A 14,979-nucleotide genomic window follows, 5' to 3' on the forward strand; every position below is an offset into this window, starting at 1 on the left:
CGATGCTCCTCCATCTATACGTCGCAGGAAGCCAAGGGCCCGGGGCCCAGATCCCCGCCGCCCCCATCACCGGCGTCGCGAGCCGGGCCCGGCGGCGCCTCGGGGAGTGACGAGGAGGGGGGACGGAGGGGGAAGGAGCGGCGGCGGCGGCTGGTAGGATTTCGCCCCCGGTCGCCCGGAGGAGGCGACGCAAGGGGGAACCGTTTTCTGTCGCAATGCTTTTACGCACGATCTGATTTTTTCTGTTTCTAAGTACCTTTGATTTATTTATTTTTTGAGTTTCAGTCGATTTTATAAAAGCATGTCAAATTTAAACTACACGTGTGTTATTGTTTGTACGTGATTATTGATTATCTAACAACATCTGTTGTTTCTGTGGAAAAAAAAGTCTTGTTGAGGTTTCTCATTTCGACCACCACTGTGACCTGCTTAATGTCTGACTAAGATAGGACTAAACTAGGCTGATTCCAGATAGTATCTGTAATTCTGTACAATATTACTCAGATAATTGTACTTGTACCTTTAATGTTTTTTCTCTAATATCTCTGCACCTATTTTAAGAAGACAGATATACACGGCAACACACGCTTTCATTGCCTAGCATGTTTGCGCCTGGAGATTCCGAGAAGAGCCAACAGAAAAGGTGAAAAGGTTGAGCTGGTTTATCTGAAAAATGTTCTTAATGACTACACACCGCCATATAATTAGATTAAAAAGTAGTCATCAAGAAAATTACAATGTATGTGAGTTAACTATTGATATGGACCTTTCGTCCCTCCTCCCAAGAATCCCAGCTATTCAATCTGTAGATACAGTGGGACTACATCGAAACATTTAATTGCCAGAAACACCAGAGTATATATGATGTTATGTCTACGAGGACATACAGCATGCGGCCTTGGCTGCAGGGGCTGCCTCCTGACCAGGGATGATAACTTTTGTTCCTTTCAGCAAACTCGCGTTTCCGCTAGAATTAGACTCGTCGTTTGCAATAAGGTTTTTCTTGCTGACGGTGCGGTATATCTCTGTGAGAGCAGTTGTGAAAGCGTTTTCGACATTGGTGGCCTCAAGTGCGGAGGTCTCCATGAAGAAGAGGCTCTCACGTTCAGCAAACTCCTTAGCATCCTCGGTCGGGACAGCCCGGAGTGTACCAAGATCTGATTTGTTCCCAATTAGCATGATAACGATGTTCTTGTCAGCATGGCTTCGCAATTCCTCGAGCCACCTTGCCATATGATCGAAGGACTGACGCTTGGTCATGTCATATACTAGCATAGCTCCTACTGCACCTCTGTAGTACGCACTTGTTACTGCTCGGTACCTGTTACCACATTTAGTGTATGCTTAGATATTGAAAGTGAACAATTAAATAAATGAAGCAAGTTGAGGTAGGTCATTAGTGCTGTTAAAGTTCACTTACAGCAACGAAAACAACAAAATTGCCATTTAATTTTAAATTTAGCAAAATATTCATGACCAAACTGCTAGATAGGACTTACTCCCTCCATTTCATAATAGAAGGTGTATCATGATGTATCATGATTCGGTAAGACAAATCTTTATGTGATACACAGTTGTAATTATAAGTGCCTTTAAATACATATTTAGTGACATAACTTTTTTTCAATTAAAATGCATAGTAGTAGAGTAACTTTTGGTTGAACCCTCGCCTAAAAGAATCATGATACAGCTTATAAAACGGTGAGAGTACTTTCTAAGCTGTTTATCTTGTTGTCTTCTTCCTTTTTTGTCACTTTATTGCTGAGAAGTTGGTCAAACGTTTTTCATCACATTCTAATATTGTTCCTAATTTAAGATGTGCAATTATATATGATGGTAGGTAACTGAATTTGTTGGAAGTGTCAAAGTCTAAGGCATGCTACTCTGTCTGATGTAACTATCGCATCTATGTTTTTATTGAGCAAATATCAACTGCATTAGTATGGACATATTTTTGGTACTGTATTGGTAGATACCCAGAATGAACAGGGAAAACGCCAGTTTGTCAATTTTAAGCATAGTTAACTACGACACCTTCTCAGAGCAAGGAGAATTTGAGTTGTACAGTTCCGGGATACTAGGCTGTTTTGTACCATTCTTTTTGTCCTTGAAACCATGTTTCAACTCCTTAGTTAATGTGAAGAGGCAAAGCTTTTGCCTCTGCTTAAAAAAAAAAAGACTTATTGCAAAGTCTTCATAATTTGCTGTCTACTTCAATGACATTAGTGCTGAGAAGATAGTCAAATGTTTTTGGCAGATTCTAATTGTAATAGTAATTGAAAATGTGCAACTACATGAGAATTGGTAACTGTAAGTTCTGATGGATGTCAAAATCTGTGCCATGCTTATCTGATGTAAATATCCATTCTAAATTTGGACTGAGCAAAGTATGAACTACTAGTATGTAAATATCCATTCCAAATTTAGAAACCTCTCTACATTCCACACAAAAAATCCTCACCCATGAATTTGAAACAGAGGAGCATATAGTTAATGCGGCTAGCCTAGTACAACATCTGCAATCCTATGAATGATCCCCCGATGAAGTGGTCAAGGCCATGGAGAGGATGCGGGGTTTTGTTAATACTTGGTTAGTTAGTAATAGTACCTTTCTTGTCCGGCGGTGTCCCAGATCTGCGCCTTGACGGTCCGGTTGTCGATGTGCAGGGTCTTGGTCTGGAACTCGACGCCGATGGTGGCCTTGGAGTCGAGGCTGAACTCGTTGCGAGCGAACCGCGCGAGCAGCTGCGACTTGCCGACGGCGGAGTCGCCGATGAGAACCACCTTGAAGACGTAGTCCACCTTCTGCCCCATCTCCCCGTAGCCCCGGGACATCTCGGGTGAAATCGCCCTGCTGAGTTTCCCTGCTTCAACCAATTAATCAGCACCGGCAGGGAATCTCTTTCTCGATCTTGGCTGGGTCCTCCAAGGACCGATCTTGGCGTCAGGAGAAGGAAAGTGCGTCCCCTTTCTCACGTTCTTGGTTTCTGAAACCGTGGGGCTGGTGTTGCAGCAAGAATAACAGAAGCAGAAGTATTGAGGAGCAGGTAGTGGGTGGGATCGATGAGAGCGCTGAATTGTTATTGGGAAGAAGAAGATGGTGGCGGCGATGATGATGAAGAATTTGTAAACTTGTTTGGTGTTAAAATAAGAGCTGGAAGTGTTGAAGCGATCAACAGGAAAGTGGAGATGCACACGAGGAGGATGGAAATTCAGCAGAGAGGGAGGAGAGGGAAAGGAAGTGCGAAGACGTGCTCGCTCAACCGTCAACGGTCCACACGAGATTAAAATATCAATCTACTTGCTAGGTTTGCATACCCCTTGTACTACCACTACTTGTTCTAGGAAGATTCTTCTTACACGAGCCTGGATTTTCAACTTTTCACTTCAAAAAATGTTCGAAACAAGCTAAATTGTTTCCGATAATTTAGGGCACGTACAATGGGATGATGTTAGCCTTTTTTTGAATTGTCACGTCAGATTTTTTGTTTAATTGAAGGAAAGAGGATGAAGGAGAGAAGGTTGTATTCACTTAGCTAAGGGATTATCTCTTAGTAAATAAGGGAACATTTTTTTTCTCCATTGTATCACATATGTCTTTCCTTAGCAATAAATTTCATACCAAAATTTAATTATTCATATTAATTGCTAGAGATGGCTGTAAGAGATAATGTCTTGTATGACTTATATCTAATGCCTTCTTTAGCTGATATGGTAGAATAAGGGAAAGCATATCTTCTCTACCATTGTACATGCCCTACGTCCTAAGCTCTCTTCCTGACATCATGGCACTCGTCTCTCGTTCACGCTAAGTCCTGACTGCGTGCCATGCGGTAAACCGACTTCCGACGGAGGAGCTCGAGGAAGGACAAGCAAACCTGCGAAGGTGAGCCGATCGTTCTTGGTCTTCCAGTGAAACCAAAAGAAAGTGAAAATATTTTAGAGAGAGGCACACGGGTTGCCAGATTGCAAAATAGCCTGCATAGCAGCTGGATCAGAGTTGACATTATGAGCAACATAGATGTCAGGACTAGAATAAGCCAAGTGGAAAAAGACCAATCAAAGATTAGGAAAAGAACAGAGGCAGGAGGGATGCATGTCATCTTCCTCGAGACCACATCAGGTGCATCTTCTTTTCTAATATGAATAGCAAATCACTGCCTTTGGATGCAAAGAATTTGAGCGTAGAATTGAAATTTGGGGGCAAATAGGCCCAATTCGACTGTTTGAGTGACCTTAGAATTGAGGCCAGGAGAGCCGTCCCTGCCCGCCTACCTTTTCACTTGCATCGTTTCCAAGAGAGATCTAGCCTTGCAGAGAGTCTACATTGCATCAGACTGTAAGAATGTCGTGGAGGATTTGAGAGAAGGAACTATGGGAAAGTACAGCTCTGTCACAAGAGAGATTGCTGCGAGATCTTCTTCTCTTCAGGATTGCATATTCGCTCATGAGGGAAGATCATCAAATTATGAAGCACACAACCTAGCCAAGTATTCTGTATCGCTTGATGTTGGTCATCAGCTTTGGCTTGATGTACCAAACTTTGATTCCATTCCTGTAAACATTCTTATAAATCAATAAAGCTTGGCAGGTTGTCTCAAAAAAAAAACTTGCATCGTTTCCGAGCTCTGGACCTCGGAAAGGCATGGAAACGCGAGAGAGCACCGGTCGCTCTCCTCCTTCCCCGTCGTTGCTCCTAACCCGACCGGCAGTGCCGCGCAGGTTCAACCCTCCTCCTCGTCTCCCTTGCCTCGCCTCCTTCTCCATGGTCTTCACCTAGACCGGCGACCCGTGCCCCAACCACCGCCGCCGCGAGCCCTATGACCGCCGCCGTGTGCCCATGCAGCGAACTCGCCCGGAGGAGATCCGGCCGACTCCGGCCCGCCCCAACGCTCCTCCCGGTGGCCACCGCCCGGACGGGATTCCGGCTTTTCCGGGCCACCGCCGGCTCGATCCATGGCGGAGGGTCGAACTCGAGCATCCTGGGGGCAGGCGCCCGGGCATGTTCGTCCAGGTATTGTGGACAAAATTTATCAAATTCCATAGTTTGTTTATCCAAACAAGATTTGGAATTGGTTACAAAATTTGATTTCAACAACAATTTCCGAACACATCCAAACAACAGAATCGAATTAGAAGCCAATTCATTTCCATCTTGGATTTAGAATTTTAGTTCAATTCAATTCCACACTCAAATTCTATGCATCCAAATACAGTTGGACTTCGAATCGGTCAACAACAATGCTACTGTGGTAAAGCATCATATGAAAAGCGGAAAAAAGTTTAGTTGATTTGTGATAAAGCAGCCTACCATCGACACACAGCAATATGAAAGCGGAAAAAAGTTTAGTTGATTTGGTCGATTTGCGATTTATTAAAACACAAGGCATATAGAGAAGGTGAACCATCTCATTTTTGTGGCCGTTGACTTGTTAAACCAGTATGTCTTGGCCGACATGGCAGGCACTGTTTAAATATTTAAACCACTCTGTTCCATGAACAACAGTCCTTCCAGCGTTCACGTTTCGTCAAAGGAAAACCTAAACATCGCTTGTATGCTTATAAAAAAAACACTCACCTACAAAGCATACATTAGTAAGCGTGATGATGACTTGCCTCTTCAGATATAGAAGTAGTTTCAGTACTGTAGCTGAGACGAACTCATCACACTCACAATACCCATGCTACTCGTAAATTCAGGTAATTTCAGTTCCTTTAGAATTGCACATGTAACAATTAGCTGGAAACGGACAACTCAAAGCAACAAACACAAGCGTTGCCCCCTTGCTTTTGCATTACACAATATAAGAAACATAACTCAGCTGAAGTAAATTCCGACACAAAGTTGCATAATCACAAAAGTTACATTGTCCATCACCAGAGGTAGAAACACATAACCATTTTAAAGATATAAGCTTTAGCATAAAACACTACATAGAATATTCAGAGTATTTAACTTGACAAAAACGAATAGTACAAAAGCAAAGCTACTGCGGAACCCAGGAAGCCCCAGAGCTGTGGTATCCCAAGTTACTTGCTGAACAAAATGAACTTCTTGGCTTTTCTGCTGGTGAACAAAGCTTTCAATAGTGTTAGTGATATCCCAGAGTAGTAGTTAGTTCTGTGAGCAAAAATGCAGCAAAATTGACTCCTTACGTCTTCCCCCTCGGCTGGCCTCCCTTGTATCAGTAGTATTGTTTCCTTGGGTTGTTCTGCACAAAATAACACAACTGTTAAGACAAACATATATAACGGAACTTCATAAAAGCAGGCCGTGGCTGACAGCATACCAGTGGGTTTGGCCTATGGCGGTAGCCAAGCATCATTCGCTTCTTGTATTGCTCATAGATGTCATCTTCAGATGAGACCACACCAGGTTGGACAGCACCAACACCAAGATGGTCCTGTTTAATATCTCCAGCCATAACTGGATCTGCACGGCCACTTCTCTCGCTGCCAAGACCCTCACCTGCATAACTTACTACATTTAGCGCCTACTTGGATCAAGTTTAAATCATGGGACAAATTCAGCATCCAACGGAAAAGCTCAGAAGGGGAAAGGTTAGCAGAAATTCTATATGCTGCAGAATCCAGAAAACATAGTTTATTTCTGGTGTTGTTCATCAAGGATTTCCCATTGGGCGTTGCTGTTAACAAGAAACTGTATGTTGCCGCATATTTGTGCACCAAGGATGGTTTGCAACAGGCAACCAAATGCATTGAGATGGGACACATTCAGACATCAGAGACAATACATATCAATATCAGAAATCTATTGAGTTATTTAACTACATCTGGATTTCTTTACTGGCTAAAAAATAATCCAATAGGTCAAGTAAGATCCTACAATGCCATACAAGCATTTACTGGAAATGGAACTCTGTATCAAGTATTCAAGGACTAACCTTCCCTCCAGCCCATCTTAGACAGAAGCTTGTGCCCAATATTGTCAGCCTGAATCTTAGCCTTCTCTGCAGCTTCTTTGGTAGCCTTTTGTGCTGCAGCATCATTACAGCGTGCCATGAATTTCTCAAGTTCTTCCTGAGGAATGAAGTCACCCATGTGGTGTCCCTTCTTAGGAGGACCTGGAAAGACAGAAAAAATTGTACTACAATAAATATCAAAGTCTCTACAGCCTACCAACAGAGCAATGGAGATAATAAATGCAAGAAAGGTACCCTGAACAAGGCAAGGAGGTGGTGGCATTTCGTCTTTCGACTGTCTTGGTGGTCTCTTCCGTTCTTCCTGTGCAGCTTTCTTCATGTAGAATTCCATCAATGCTACTGGGTCTGAGGGTGCAGACATACTGTGATCACCTGCAGTACATGAGACAGCATTGAAAACTAAAATTATGAAATAGAAACAAGATGAAACTGCTAGATATGATTATAAAAGGATATATGGTCCAAAAACACATCATAATATATCTTATTTTACGAGCATTATATATCTATTTTATGCATTAAGATAAGCGTATATTACAGAGCATGCCAAAACAAGAAAAAAGAGAACCAGAATGACAATTAATGTGGCGAACCAGACTTGTAAGTTGTAAGCACAATAAAACAATTAGGAAGATGTGAATCCAGCCTAAGAACACCAAAAAAAAAAAATCAAAGCAAGAGTAGCTGACAATCTTAAGAAAAAGAACTTGACCACTTGGACATTATCAAGAAAGACATCACCAGGAACTTACCATGACTAGATGAGTTTCCCTGAGAAGAACTGCCCTCATATGCCCCATATAAAGCAGAAGCAGGTGTTTGATAGTTCGATTTGGGTTCAAATGAGCTTCTATGCGAACCACTATGTGCTCTGGAGCTTTCAGTGCTAGAATTAACTGCATTTAGCAAGAACATATGGCATCACAACATGCACAGAAGATAAGTGATAGCAAGAGCAATGATGTTCTCTGACACACGTACCAATTTTTGAAGCCTGAGCATCTTTTGTTTGTGCAAGCACTTTTTCCTCTTCAGCAAGCCGGGTCTCATAATATTTGTAGTCTGAAGAGTTCTTATCAAATAGAAACCTGCAGATAACCAGACATGTGGTTAAGAGTTCATTATCGTAACAGCTAATCATAGATATAATTTTTTTTATTTCCAACATTAATGTAGGTCAGCAAAGCTAGCGCAGTCATACTTGAATGGTGTATCCCCAGGATTCCTCTGCCGTGTGATATCCTCAAACTGTCTCCCGTTTTTTGCGACAAAGCTTGCTAATTTGTCAGCAACCTGCCTGACAGTCATATCATTTGGTGTTGCTGAGGCTGCATGTCACTTAAGAGCTCATTAATATCAAGCGGATGAACAAGGGAATGCAAAGCAGTAGCGCCACATTTCCAACCCTTTCAATCAACATCCTTCCCAGCAATATGGATATAGTTAATCTATAAACTGCAGCCATAAGAAAAACCCAAAACCTTCACAACTTTCTTCTGCCAATAGTGTTTGGAATATAGAATTACAGATGCTGAGAACTGATGTCCACATTTGACAAGGTAAGGTACTACTGTATGCATAGCTTAGCAAAATCAGAGTTTCACTATGCTGGTGCAATGGCAATTTTTTTTTTTGTTAATCAGACAGGTATGCTTCAGATAAGCAGTGCAGCGTCATTATATGTTGCAATTCTCAAGTCAGGAATCAAGAAACAACTGTTTTTGCTCAAAATGTTCAGCTCAGAGTAAGTTGATCGCATTTGAGATAATTTTAATCACAATTGTAATCCAAGTAACAGTGCACATGTACACATACAAGATACAGTATCTCTAATGCTTAAAATGATCAGTCAAAATTTAAATCCCCGTAGCATATCTATATGTAGAGTCAATTACAGAGCTACTACCAGCAGTAAGGACATATGATCTCAGAGAGTGTGTCATCACTAGAAAGAAATGCAGTAACAGCAGCAAATGAAGAAAATGATTACCAACAGCCCCTGCTGGGGCAGCTGCCGAGGGGGCATCAGTAGACTTGTGCCGCTTCGCGTGATCCTCCCTCTTCACGCCGCCCACATCATCTTCGTCGTCCTCCTCCTCGGCCCCGAACTTGACGGGCAAGATGGGGGCCTTGTTCTTCTTCAGGCTGAAGGCCAGCTTCCCGCCCGACAAGACGGGCACGGCCTTCTTCGCCTCGAGCGGCCTCTTGTTCATGGGGATGACAATAGGCGTCTTGGGGTTCACGAGCTTGGGCGCCGCTGCCGGGGCCGAGGCCGAGGCACTGGTGGGGGTGGCCTTCTCCTTGTCCTTCTCCTGCTGCATCTGCTTGAACCGCTCCATGAAGGAGCCGTCGTTGGCGAAGAGGCCCTTATCCATGGCTACACAATCCTTTCAAGCTCCAATCAAGACACCGCCATGGTCGTCACAGAAAAACTAATAACAACATAATCCGCCGAAACAAGTCTAGACGCAATCTAGCCAGCCACCCCCATCCCGCTCAGAAAATACACCCTACGACCGGCCGATTTGGGCGAGACTTGGCGTGCAAAAAATTGGGGAAAATTCCGGGATGGAGGCGCGAGGCTTCGAATCGCTGGATCCCATGGAGCGGGAGGGCGGATGGTGAGGGGGAGTTACCTGATCCAGAGAGATCGGCCGGGGGAACCAAACCCTAGAAAAGAATTTCTCGCGGTGGTGGGATTGGGGATCGTCGGGGGAATCGGGATGTGACGATGGGGAAGAAGCTGCCGACCGTACGGACTTGACTCGGCTCCGCCGTGGGAAGCAAACCGCAGGTTGGGCTTCCGGGCCTGGGCCGGCCCGGCCTTTTTCATTTCGTGTAACGGCCCAACTAGGCGGGCCAGGGCCCAACAAGCCCTCTAGCCTCGTCTAATCTAGAAGGCGCATTCCCGGAGCGAACTGACGCAAAACCTGCCCCTCTCCCCCTCGCGTCTCCCGGCGGGCGACGGACGGCAACCCCCCTTCTCCGGCGACCGGCGGCGGCACCACCCTCCGTCGCTACCGGATCGACGGTGCTCTCCGGCCATGGTGAGTTCCTTTCTCCCATGGATCATCTCCTTCACCCTTGCGCGCCAACGCCGCCGGATTTTGGTGGCGTGGGCACGGGGGCCGTGACTCGGCGGACTGGAAACGAAGGTCCCTTTTGCGCGCGAGGTAGTTCGGCTGGGTGTTGAGAAGTACTAGGGTGTAGTGGATTGGAGAATTTGGTGCATTTCGTACTGTGAATCGTTGGACCACCCTAGGTTTTCCAATTTCCATTGTCACACTGCCGCCCGTCATTTTTAAGGTGCATTTTGCAGCTTGTAGCCATGTGTGTCAGTTTAGTCCAACATAAGTGCCGCCTCGATGAATGTCATACTATCAGTTGTTTGTGGGTCACTGGGTGTGCTTGTGGGCGCGGTTGGGATTTGCAATGCCATGGAACTGTGTTCGTACTATATTTCCTATGACAAGTTTGGAATTATGGTGACCATTCTTGTATCTGTAAGCGGCCACATATTGTAATGGATAATGCTTAGCTGATTGTCTTCCTTATTGTCCGTAGTCGAAGAAGAGGGGCCTTTCGTTGGAGGAGAAACGGGAGCAGATGCTTCAAATATTTTACGACAGTCAAGACTTCTATCTGGTAAACCTTCTGTGGAGATTTCGCGAAACTATTCTACCACTTCTTTTTTGCAACATTAGCTATTTCCAGTGACTACTTTTTGTTCGTGCGCAACAAAATTATGTGTCCTTCTTTTCTGGTGCTAATGTGGAAGTTTTAGCTTGAAGATGCGCCGATAGGGTGTTTATATGTAGTTTAGCTGTAATCTGTAATGATGATCAATGCAAGCAATTCATATGCTACATGCCAGTCTAATTGCTCCAGTTCATTCCCATATTCTCGCTCAATATTGATTTGAACCTGTCAAATTGTCACCTCCATGTTACATTATGCATTTATTTTCCACAGGAAATCAGAATCTATTTAAAGCTCACCATTAATACCTTAACATACAACTCTATATACTGCTGCCAGCAATAAATAATACAACTGTATATGAGTGCCAACGTGCTTTGATGAACTTCTATTTCTGTGCACTAAAGGTTTAGGTTCTGATGTTCATGTGGTTGCCAGTTCTTTTGGCTTGAATAACGATCAGTAACGTCAATATCTGTTGTTTCTTCGTGTAGGCTATAGAATATGCTTTAATGTGCCATAAATTTATTATCCTCTTGTACTTCAGCTTAAAGAGCTCGAGAAGATGGGTCCTAAAAGGGGAGTGATCAGCCAGTCCGTCAAGGATGTTGTGCAAACCCTGGTGGATGATGATCTTGTCTTGAGAGACAAAATAGGGACTTCTGTAAGTTTTTCTTCTTTTATTGTAGCACCGATGGGTAAAGAGTAGTTGGACTGACTCACTGTCATGTAGCCATTTTCAGATAGGGTGTGCATTAAGTTGAATGTTTCTTTTAACTAAAGAAGGTTTATTGTCCTCTTCAAGAAAATTGTGCTTGGGTTGCACCTTACTTTAACTTTGCATGCTATATGTATCACAAAGAGAGTGCATGCCAATTGTTTGCTTAACTTGTATACTCATCCATGTACCTTTTGTTTCTGAACTCCTTAGTTTCCTTACAGGTGTACTTTTGGAGTCTTCCCAGCTGTGCTGGAAATCAGGTATTGTTATGATGAATTGAACTCTGCTCTTCTTAAACTGCATAACGTCATTAGTAAACTTTAACCTTGCATGTGTGGTTGGATTTCAATCAAAACCAGGCCACACATGTTGATGCCAATTAATTCAGTTACATGTAACTTCATTAAGAGCAACTTATAATAGTGAATGTTGGATTGCTTGTAGCTGAGGACTACTTACAATAAGCTGGAGTCTGATCTTTCAAACTCTAAAAGGCGTTACCTGGAGCTTGTTGAGCAGAGAGACAACTTGAAAACAGGCAGGGAGGACTCTGTAAGTTATTCACCGTGTCCTCTGTTGAGCTGTGTAAGAGGCATTTAGATCAAACTTATATGCATTGCTCTAGGATGAGAGAGAAGGTGCTTTGGAGGAGCTGAAGGCTATAGAGTTACGCCATAAGAAGTTAAAGGTTTATATACATCCAGCTATCTCTTCTTTGGTTTTCATCAGTGCCATGTGCAGCTCAACCACTTCTATGCTCATTTCAGGAAGAACTGGCTGCTTATGCTGATAGTGATCCATCTGCACTAGAGGCAATGAGTATGACATCTACCATTCCTCATTTAGTATAGGAATTGGCTTTTGTCGCATCTATTATTATTGTTTGATACATTTTTCTGACCTGTGTTTCCATGGAAACATCCTGTTTCATCGAAGTGCATACAGTCAATATACTTTTTTCTAAAATGTATGGTGATAATTGCAGAGGATGCTACTGAGGTCGCCCATTTGGCAGCCAACAGGTGGACAGGTACCAGTAATTCCACTTGTTAACTTTGTGAGAAATTAATGCTTGCGACTTGCCTGCCATCACTTAGGCTAATGTCATTGTGAATGAAACTTCAGAGAACATCTTCACTTTGCAACAATGGTGTTCAACTACATTCCCTCAAGCAAAAGAACAGCTCGAAAACATGTACAGGGAGGTAGGTTCTGCCCTCTCCCCATATTGTAATTAGAAATGGAATTCAGAAACTATAGAGATGGCATGCTGTTAGCCTGTTACTTCACTTATGCCAATGTACAATACTACAATTGGAACTAACGATTTGTAACCATCTAAAGCTTAGGTGAAGCAACACTTCGTAGTTAGAAGAATGCCACTTAGTACAGAGTGGATTGACATGGTTCTGATTGAGTGCAACAATAATTATTGGGTTACATAAAATCCTTCAAATGGATGAAACCATAAAATATGGCCAACTTAAGATCATCTGCCTCATAGATATTAGTACCATATTATTTTTTCAAAGGATACATTAACATACTAGTAAGTATATTGCCATGCATGCACATTAAATCTTCTTCTTTTTCCTTTAATTACTTAAGCTAGCCACAGCTAGATCTTTTCACTAGTCAATATATTTCTTATTTTTTGTTAACTAACTTTGCAGTGCTCTTGAACCTTCGTTTTTATCTTCAGTAATGTTATTAAGAGTGTAAACAATTGGTGGTTATGTTGACTATGTAAGGGTGCTTACATTAAAATTCTAGCATTCGGTTATGTTGACTATGTAAGAGTGCTTACATTAAAATTCTAGCATTCGATGTGTTCTTTCTGTTTGGGCAGTAGAATAGGGACGAGGACACCTTTGGGGAGGACCAGGGCGACCTCCATTGTGCTGGTGTCACTGTCATGGCCTGGTAATTAGTGTAATTTCATTAATTTACCAGGGTATTTGCAGTGGTCCATTGGGGCCCGCTGAGTCCATTGACCCGTACCTAGCTCTGGCCCTGCTCTACAAGGATAAGCCTAAATCATGTCCATCTGTTACTTTGTGCTTGTTGTCTTTCTGCTCGCTAACATGCCAAGTTTATTGTTGCCATAAGGCATACCAAAAAGTCTGCAACTAATCCATATTCATGCACTAGATGTTGCTTGTGAGGTATATCTCTTATCCAGGGTGTAGTGGACCCAAATGAACCATAGTTGTACATGTTGTCTTGAGTGATTTAAATTTAAGAACATAGCAGTAGAATGTCGTGCCATGCCGCCCAGCACAATGAATTACAGTGCCAGAATTCAGAAGCTTGCCATTTTTTGTTTACTAGTTTGTACTTGCCGGGATATAGAAACATGTAAAGACCTGAATCGTTCGCAAGTGACTGTAGTGTAGCTTAGCTTTGGTGTCATTGCATGTGACAACTAAAGTTTGAGATTGGCTTCTTTATCTTGTGAGAAACGTAAGCTTGTTTTTATGGAAAGTAACTTTGACTAATCCATATCCTCATTTCCTAGATAAGATAACATCCTTCAGAAACCAGTTCTGCATTCATCTGATGTGTGTTGTTGTGAAATTTCAGGCTGGCATAACTGAAGACTTTGACTATCTGCCGTAGTGCTGAACATCCTGCCTGCCTGCCCTGTTGCAGCCTTGTATGTAATCCCCCTCCGCACGTGATATTGGATTTAGAGTAGTTTGTGTGGAATTGGTGATAACACAATGCTAGAAGAGGAAGGAACCCATGAATTTGGCACATGCATGTAAGAGATTGACCGTCAAGCTTCCAAATAGGAAAACGGAAGGATGTGAAATAAGAAGCTAGAACGACATGTACCTAACAATACCTAGAGGAGGTAGTCGTGGTTCTCTTTTGCTATATGGATGTTTTGCTAGATAGAAATTGGCATTCTCTTTCAACATCCTTTCACACCCTCGCCCCAAGAGTCCATATTTTGTCTTTTGCATTGGTGTCATGTGTGCTCGTTTCATTTTCTAATGCAACTCGATCATCCATTAGGTACTAAACATGTACTTGCTTTCTTTGCAAAAATATCTGCTAGAAAAAATTATGTGGTTGCGACCATTGGGGAAAAGTATATTGTCTTTTGCACTGGTTTCATGTGTGTCGTCGCTGCATGATTTATAAACAAATACCGAAGCTGTTTTTGAGTTTGGCCCGTGCCTACTTTGAAGTACACCATGAAGCAATTGCATGAGTGACATTTTCCTTACGATAATTGTTCAAACTTGGGTGCACAACGAGTTTAATAATGCCATCAACATACTTCTTAATTTCTTATACTACAAAAATGGGTCGTCCAAATGTATTGCATACGATCATGAAAAGGTAAGTTCTTTCATTGTTCCATAGTAAACTTAGGTGGCATAACTTTTGCAACAATGAAATTAGCATAATCAGTAAACCAAGGTAATTCTACTTCAATACTTGCAAGTTGTTCATTAAAAAAGAGTCGCCAATAGAAATAGGGTTTTTATCAATCATGCCACTATGACCAACGTGAATCTCAGATTTGCCACTTGACCGATGAAAACCTCAATCTTGCCATTGCTCAGCTAAAACACTCAATTTTGCCATTTAATCATCTCCGCC

General features: G+C 42.7%; 3 protein-coding genes across 6 annotated transcripts; 1 reads left to right on the forward strand and 2 right to left on the reverse strand.

The window, feature by feature from the left end:
* Window positions 1-679: 679 nt before the first annotated feature.
* LOC124652884 (ras-related protein RGP1) lies at window positions 680-2,835 on the reverse strand. The gene is made up of 2 exons (XM_047191929.1): window positions 2,609-2,835; window positions 680-1,321 (listed from the first exon to the last, which is right to left on the reverse strand). The coding sequence occupies exons 1-2, from the start codon at window positions 2,833-2,835 to the stop codon at window positions 874-876; spliced, it is 675 nt and encodes a 224-aa protein (XP_047047885.1). The 3' UTR covers window positions 680-873.
* Window positions 2,836-5,755: 2,920 nt separating this feature from the next.
* LOC124652015 (SURP and G-patch domain-containing protein 1-like protein) lies at window positions 5,756-9,691 on the reverse strand. Of its 4 annotated transcripts, none has more exons than XM_047191035.1 (9): window positions 9,581-9,691; window positions 8,935-9,321; window positions 8,146-8,272; window positions 7,926-8,032; window positions 7,697-7,840; window positions 6,906-7,316; window positions 6,291-6,469; window positions 6,157-6,212; window positions 5,756-6,067 (listed from the first exon to the last, which is right to left on the reverse strand). In XM_047191035.1, the coding sequence occupies exons 2-8, from the start codon at window positions 9,317-9,319 to the stop codon at window positions 6,186-6,188; spliced, it is 1,380 nt and encodes a 459-aa protein (XP_047046991.1). In that variant the 5' UTR covers window positions 9,320-9,321; window positions 9,581-9,691; the 3' UTR covers window positions 5,756-6,067; window positions 6,157-6,185. The 4 variants fall into 4 exon arrangements, with proteins under 4 accessions (XP_047046991.1, XP_047046992.1, XP_047046994.1 ...); XM_047191036.1 differs by having other exon boundaries at window positions 8,935-9,331; window positions 9,581-9,684; XM_047191038.1 differs by lacking the exon at window positions 9,581-9,691 and having other exon boundaries at window positions 6,906-7,085; window positions 7,179-7,316; window positions 8,935-9,557.
* Window positions 9,692-9,890: 199 nt separating this feature from the next.
* On the forward strand, window positions 9,891-14,080 carry LOC124653135 (meiotic nuclear division protein 1 homolog). The gene is made up of 10 exons (XM_047192199.1): window positions 9,891-9,991; window positions 10,509-10,589; window positions 11,191-11,307; window positions 11,586-11,624; window positions 11,809-11,916; window positions 11,990-12,052; window positions 12,132-12,183; window positions 12,350-12,394; window positions 12,490-12,569; window positions 13,948-14,080. Exons 1-10 carry the CDS (start codon window positions 9,989-9,991, stop codon window positions 13,981-13,983), a joined length of 624 nt encoding a protein of 207 aa, XP_047048155.1. The 5' UTR covers window positions 9,891-9,988; the 3' UTR covers window positions 13,984-14,080.
* Window positions 14,081-14,979: the final 899 nt, after the last annotated feature.

This window comes from Lolium rigidum, chromosome 5 (assembly GCF_022539505.1).
Source record: "Lolium rigidum isolate FL_2022 chromosome 5, APGP_CSIRO_Lrig_0.1, whole genome shotgun sequence".
Lineage (NCBI taxonomy): Eukaryota > Viridiplantae > Streptophyta > Magnoliopsida > Poales > Poaceae > Lolium > Lolium rigidum.

What these genes read in the sequence shown, in the direction of transcription:
- LOC124652015 (XM_047191035.1), bottom strand. Translation starts at nt 9,319, where the DNA reads ATGGATAAGGGCCTCTTCGCCAACGACGGCTCCTTCATGGAGCGGTTC. An exon ending in GGGAAACTCATCTAGTCATG is followed by an intron (nt 7,317 to 7,696) that starts GTAAGTTCCTGG and finishes CATGTACTGCAG; the next exon opens with GTGATCACAGTATGTCTGCA. An exon ending in TAAGATGGGCTGGAGGGAAG is followed by an intron (nt 6,470 to 6,905) that starts GTTAGTCCTTGA and finishes TAAGTTATGCAG; the next exon opens with GTGAGGGTCTTGGCAGCGAG.
- LOC124652884 (XM_047191929.1), bottom strand. Translation starts at nt 2,835, where the DNA reads ATGTCCCGGGGCTACGGGGAGATGGGGCAGAAGGTGGACTACGTCTTC. An exon ending in GACACCGCCGGACAAGAAAG is followed by an intron (nt 1,322 to 2,608) that starts GTACTATTACTA and finishes ATGTGGTAACAG; the next exon opens with GTACCGAGCAGTAACAAGTG.
- LOC124653135 (XM_047192199.1), top strand. An exon ending in ACAGTCAAGACTTCTATCTG is followed by an intron (nt 10,590 to 11,190) that starts GTAAACCTTCTG and finishes CTTGTACTTCAG; the next exon opens with CTTAAAGAGCTCGAGAAGAT. An exon ending in TACGCCATAAGAAGTTAAAG is followed by an intron (nt 12,053 to 12,131) that starts GTTTATATACAT and finishes TGCTCATTTCAG; the next exon opens with GAAGAACTGGCTGCTTATGC.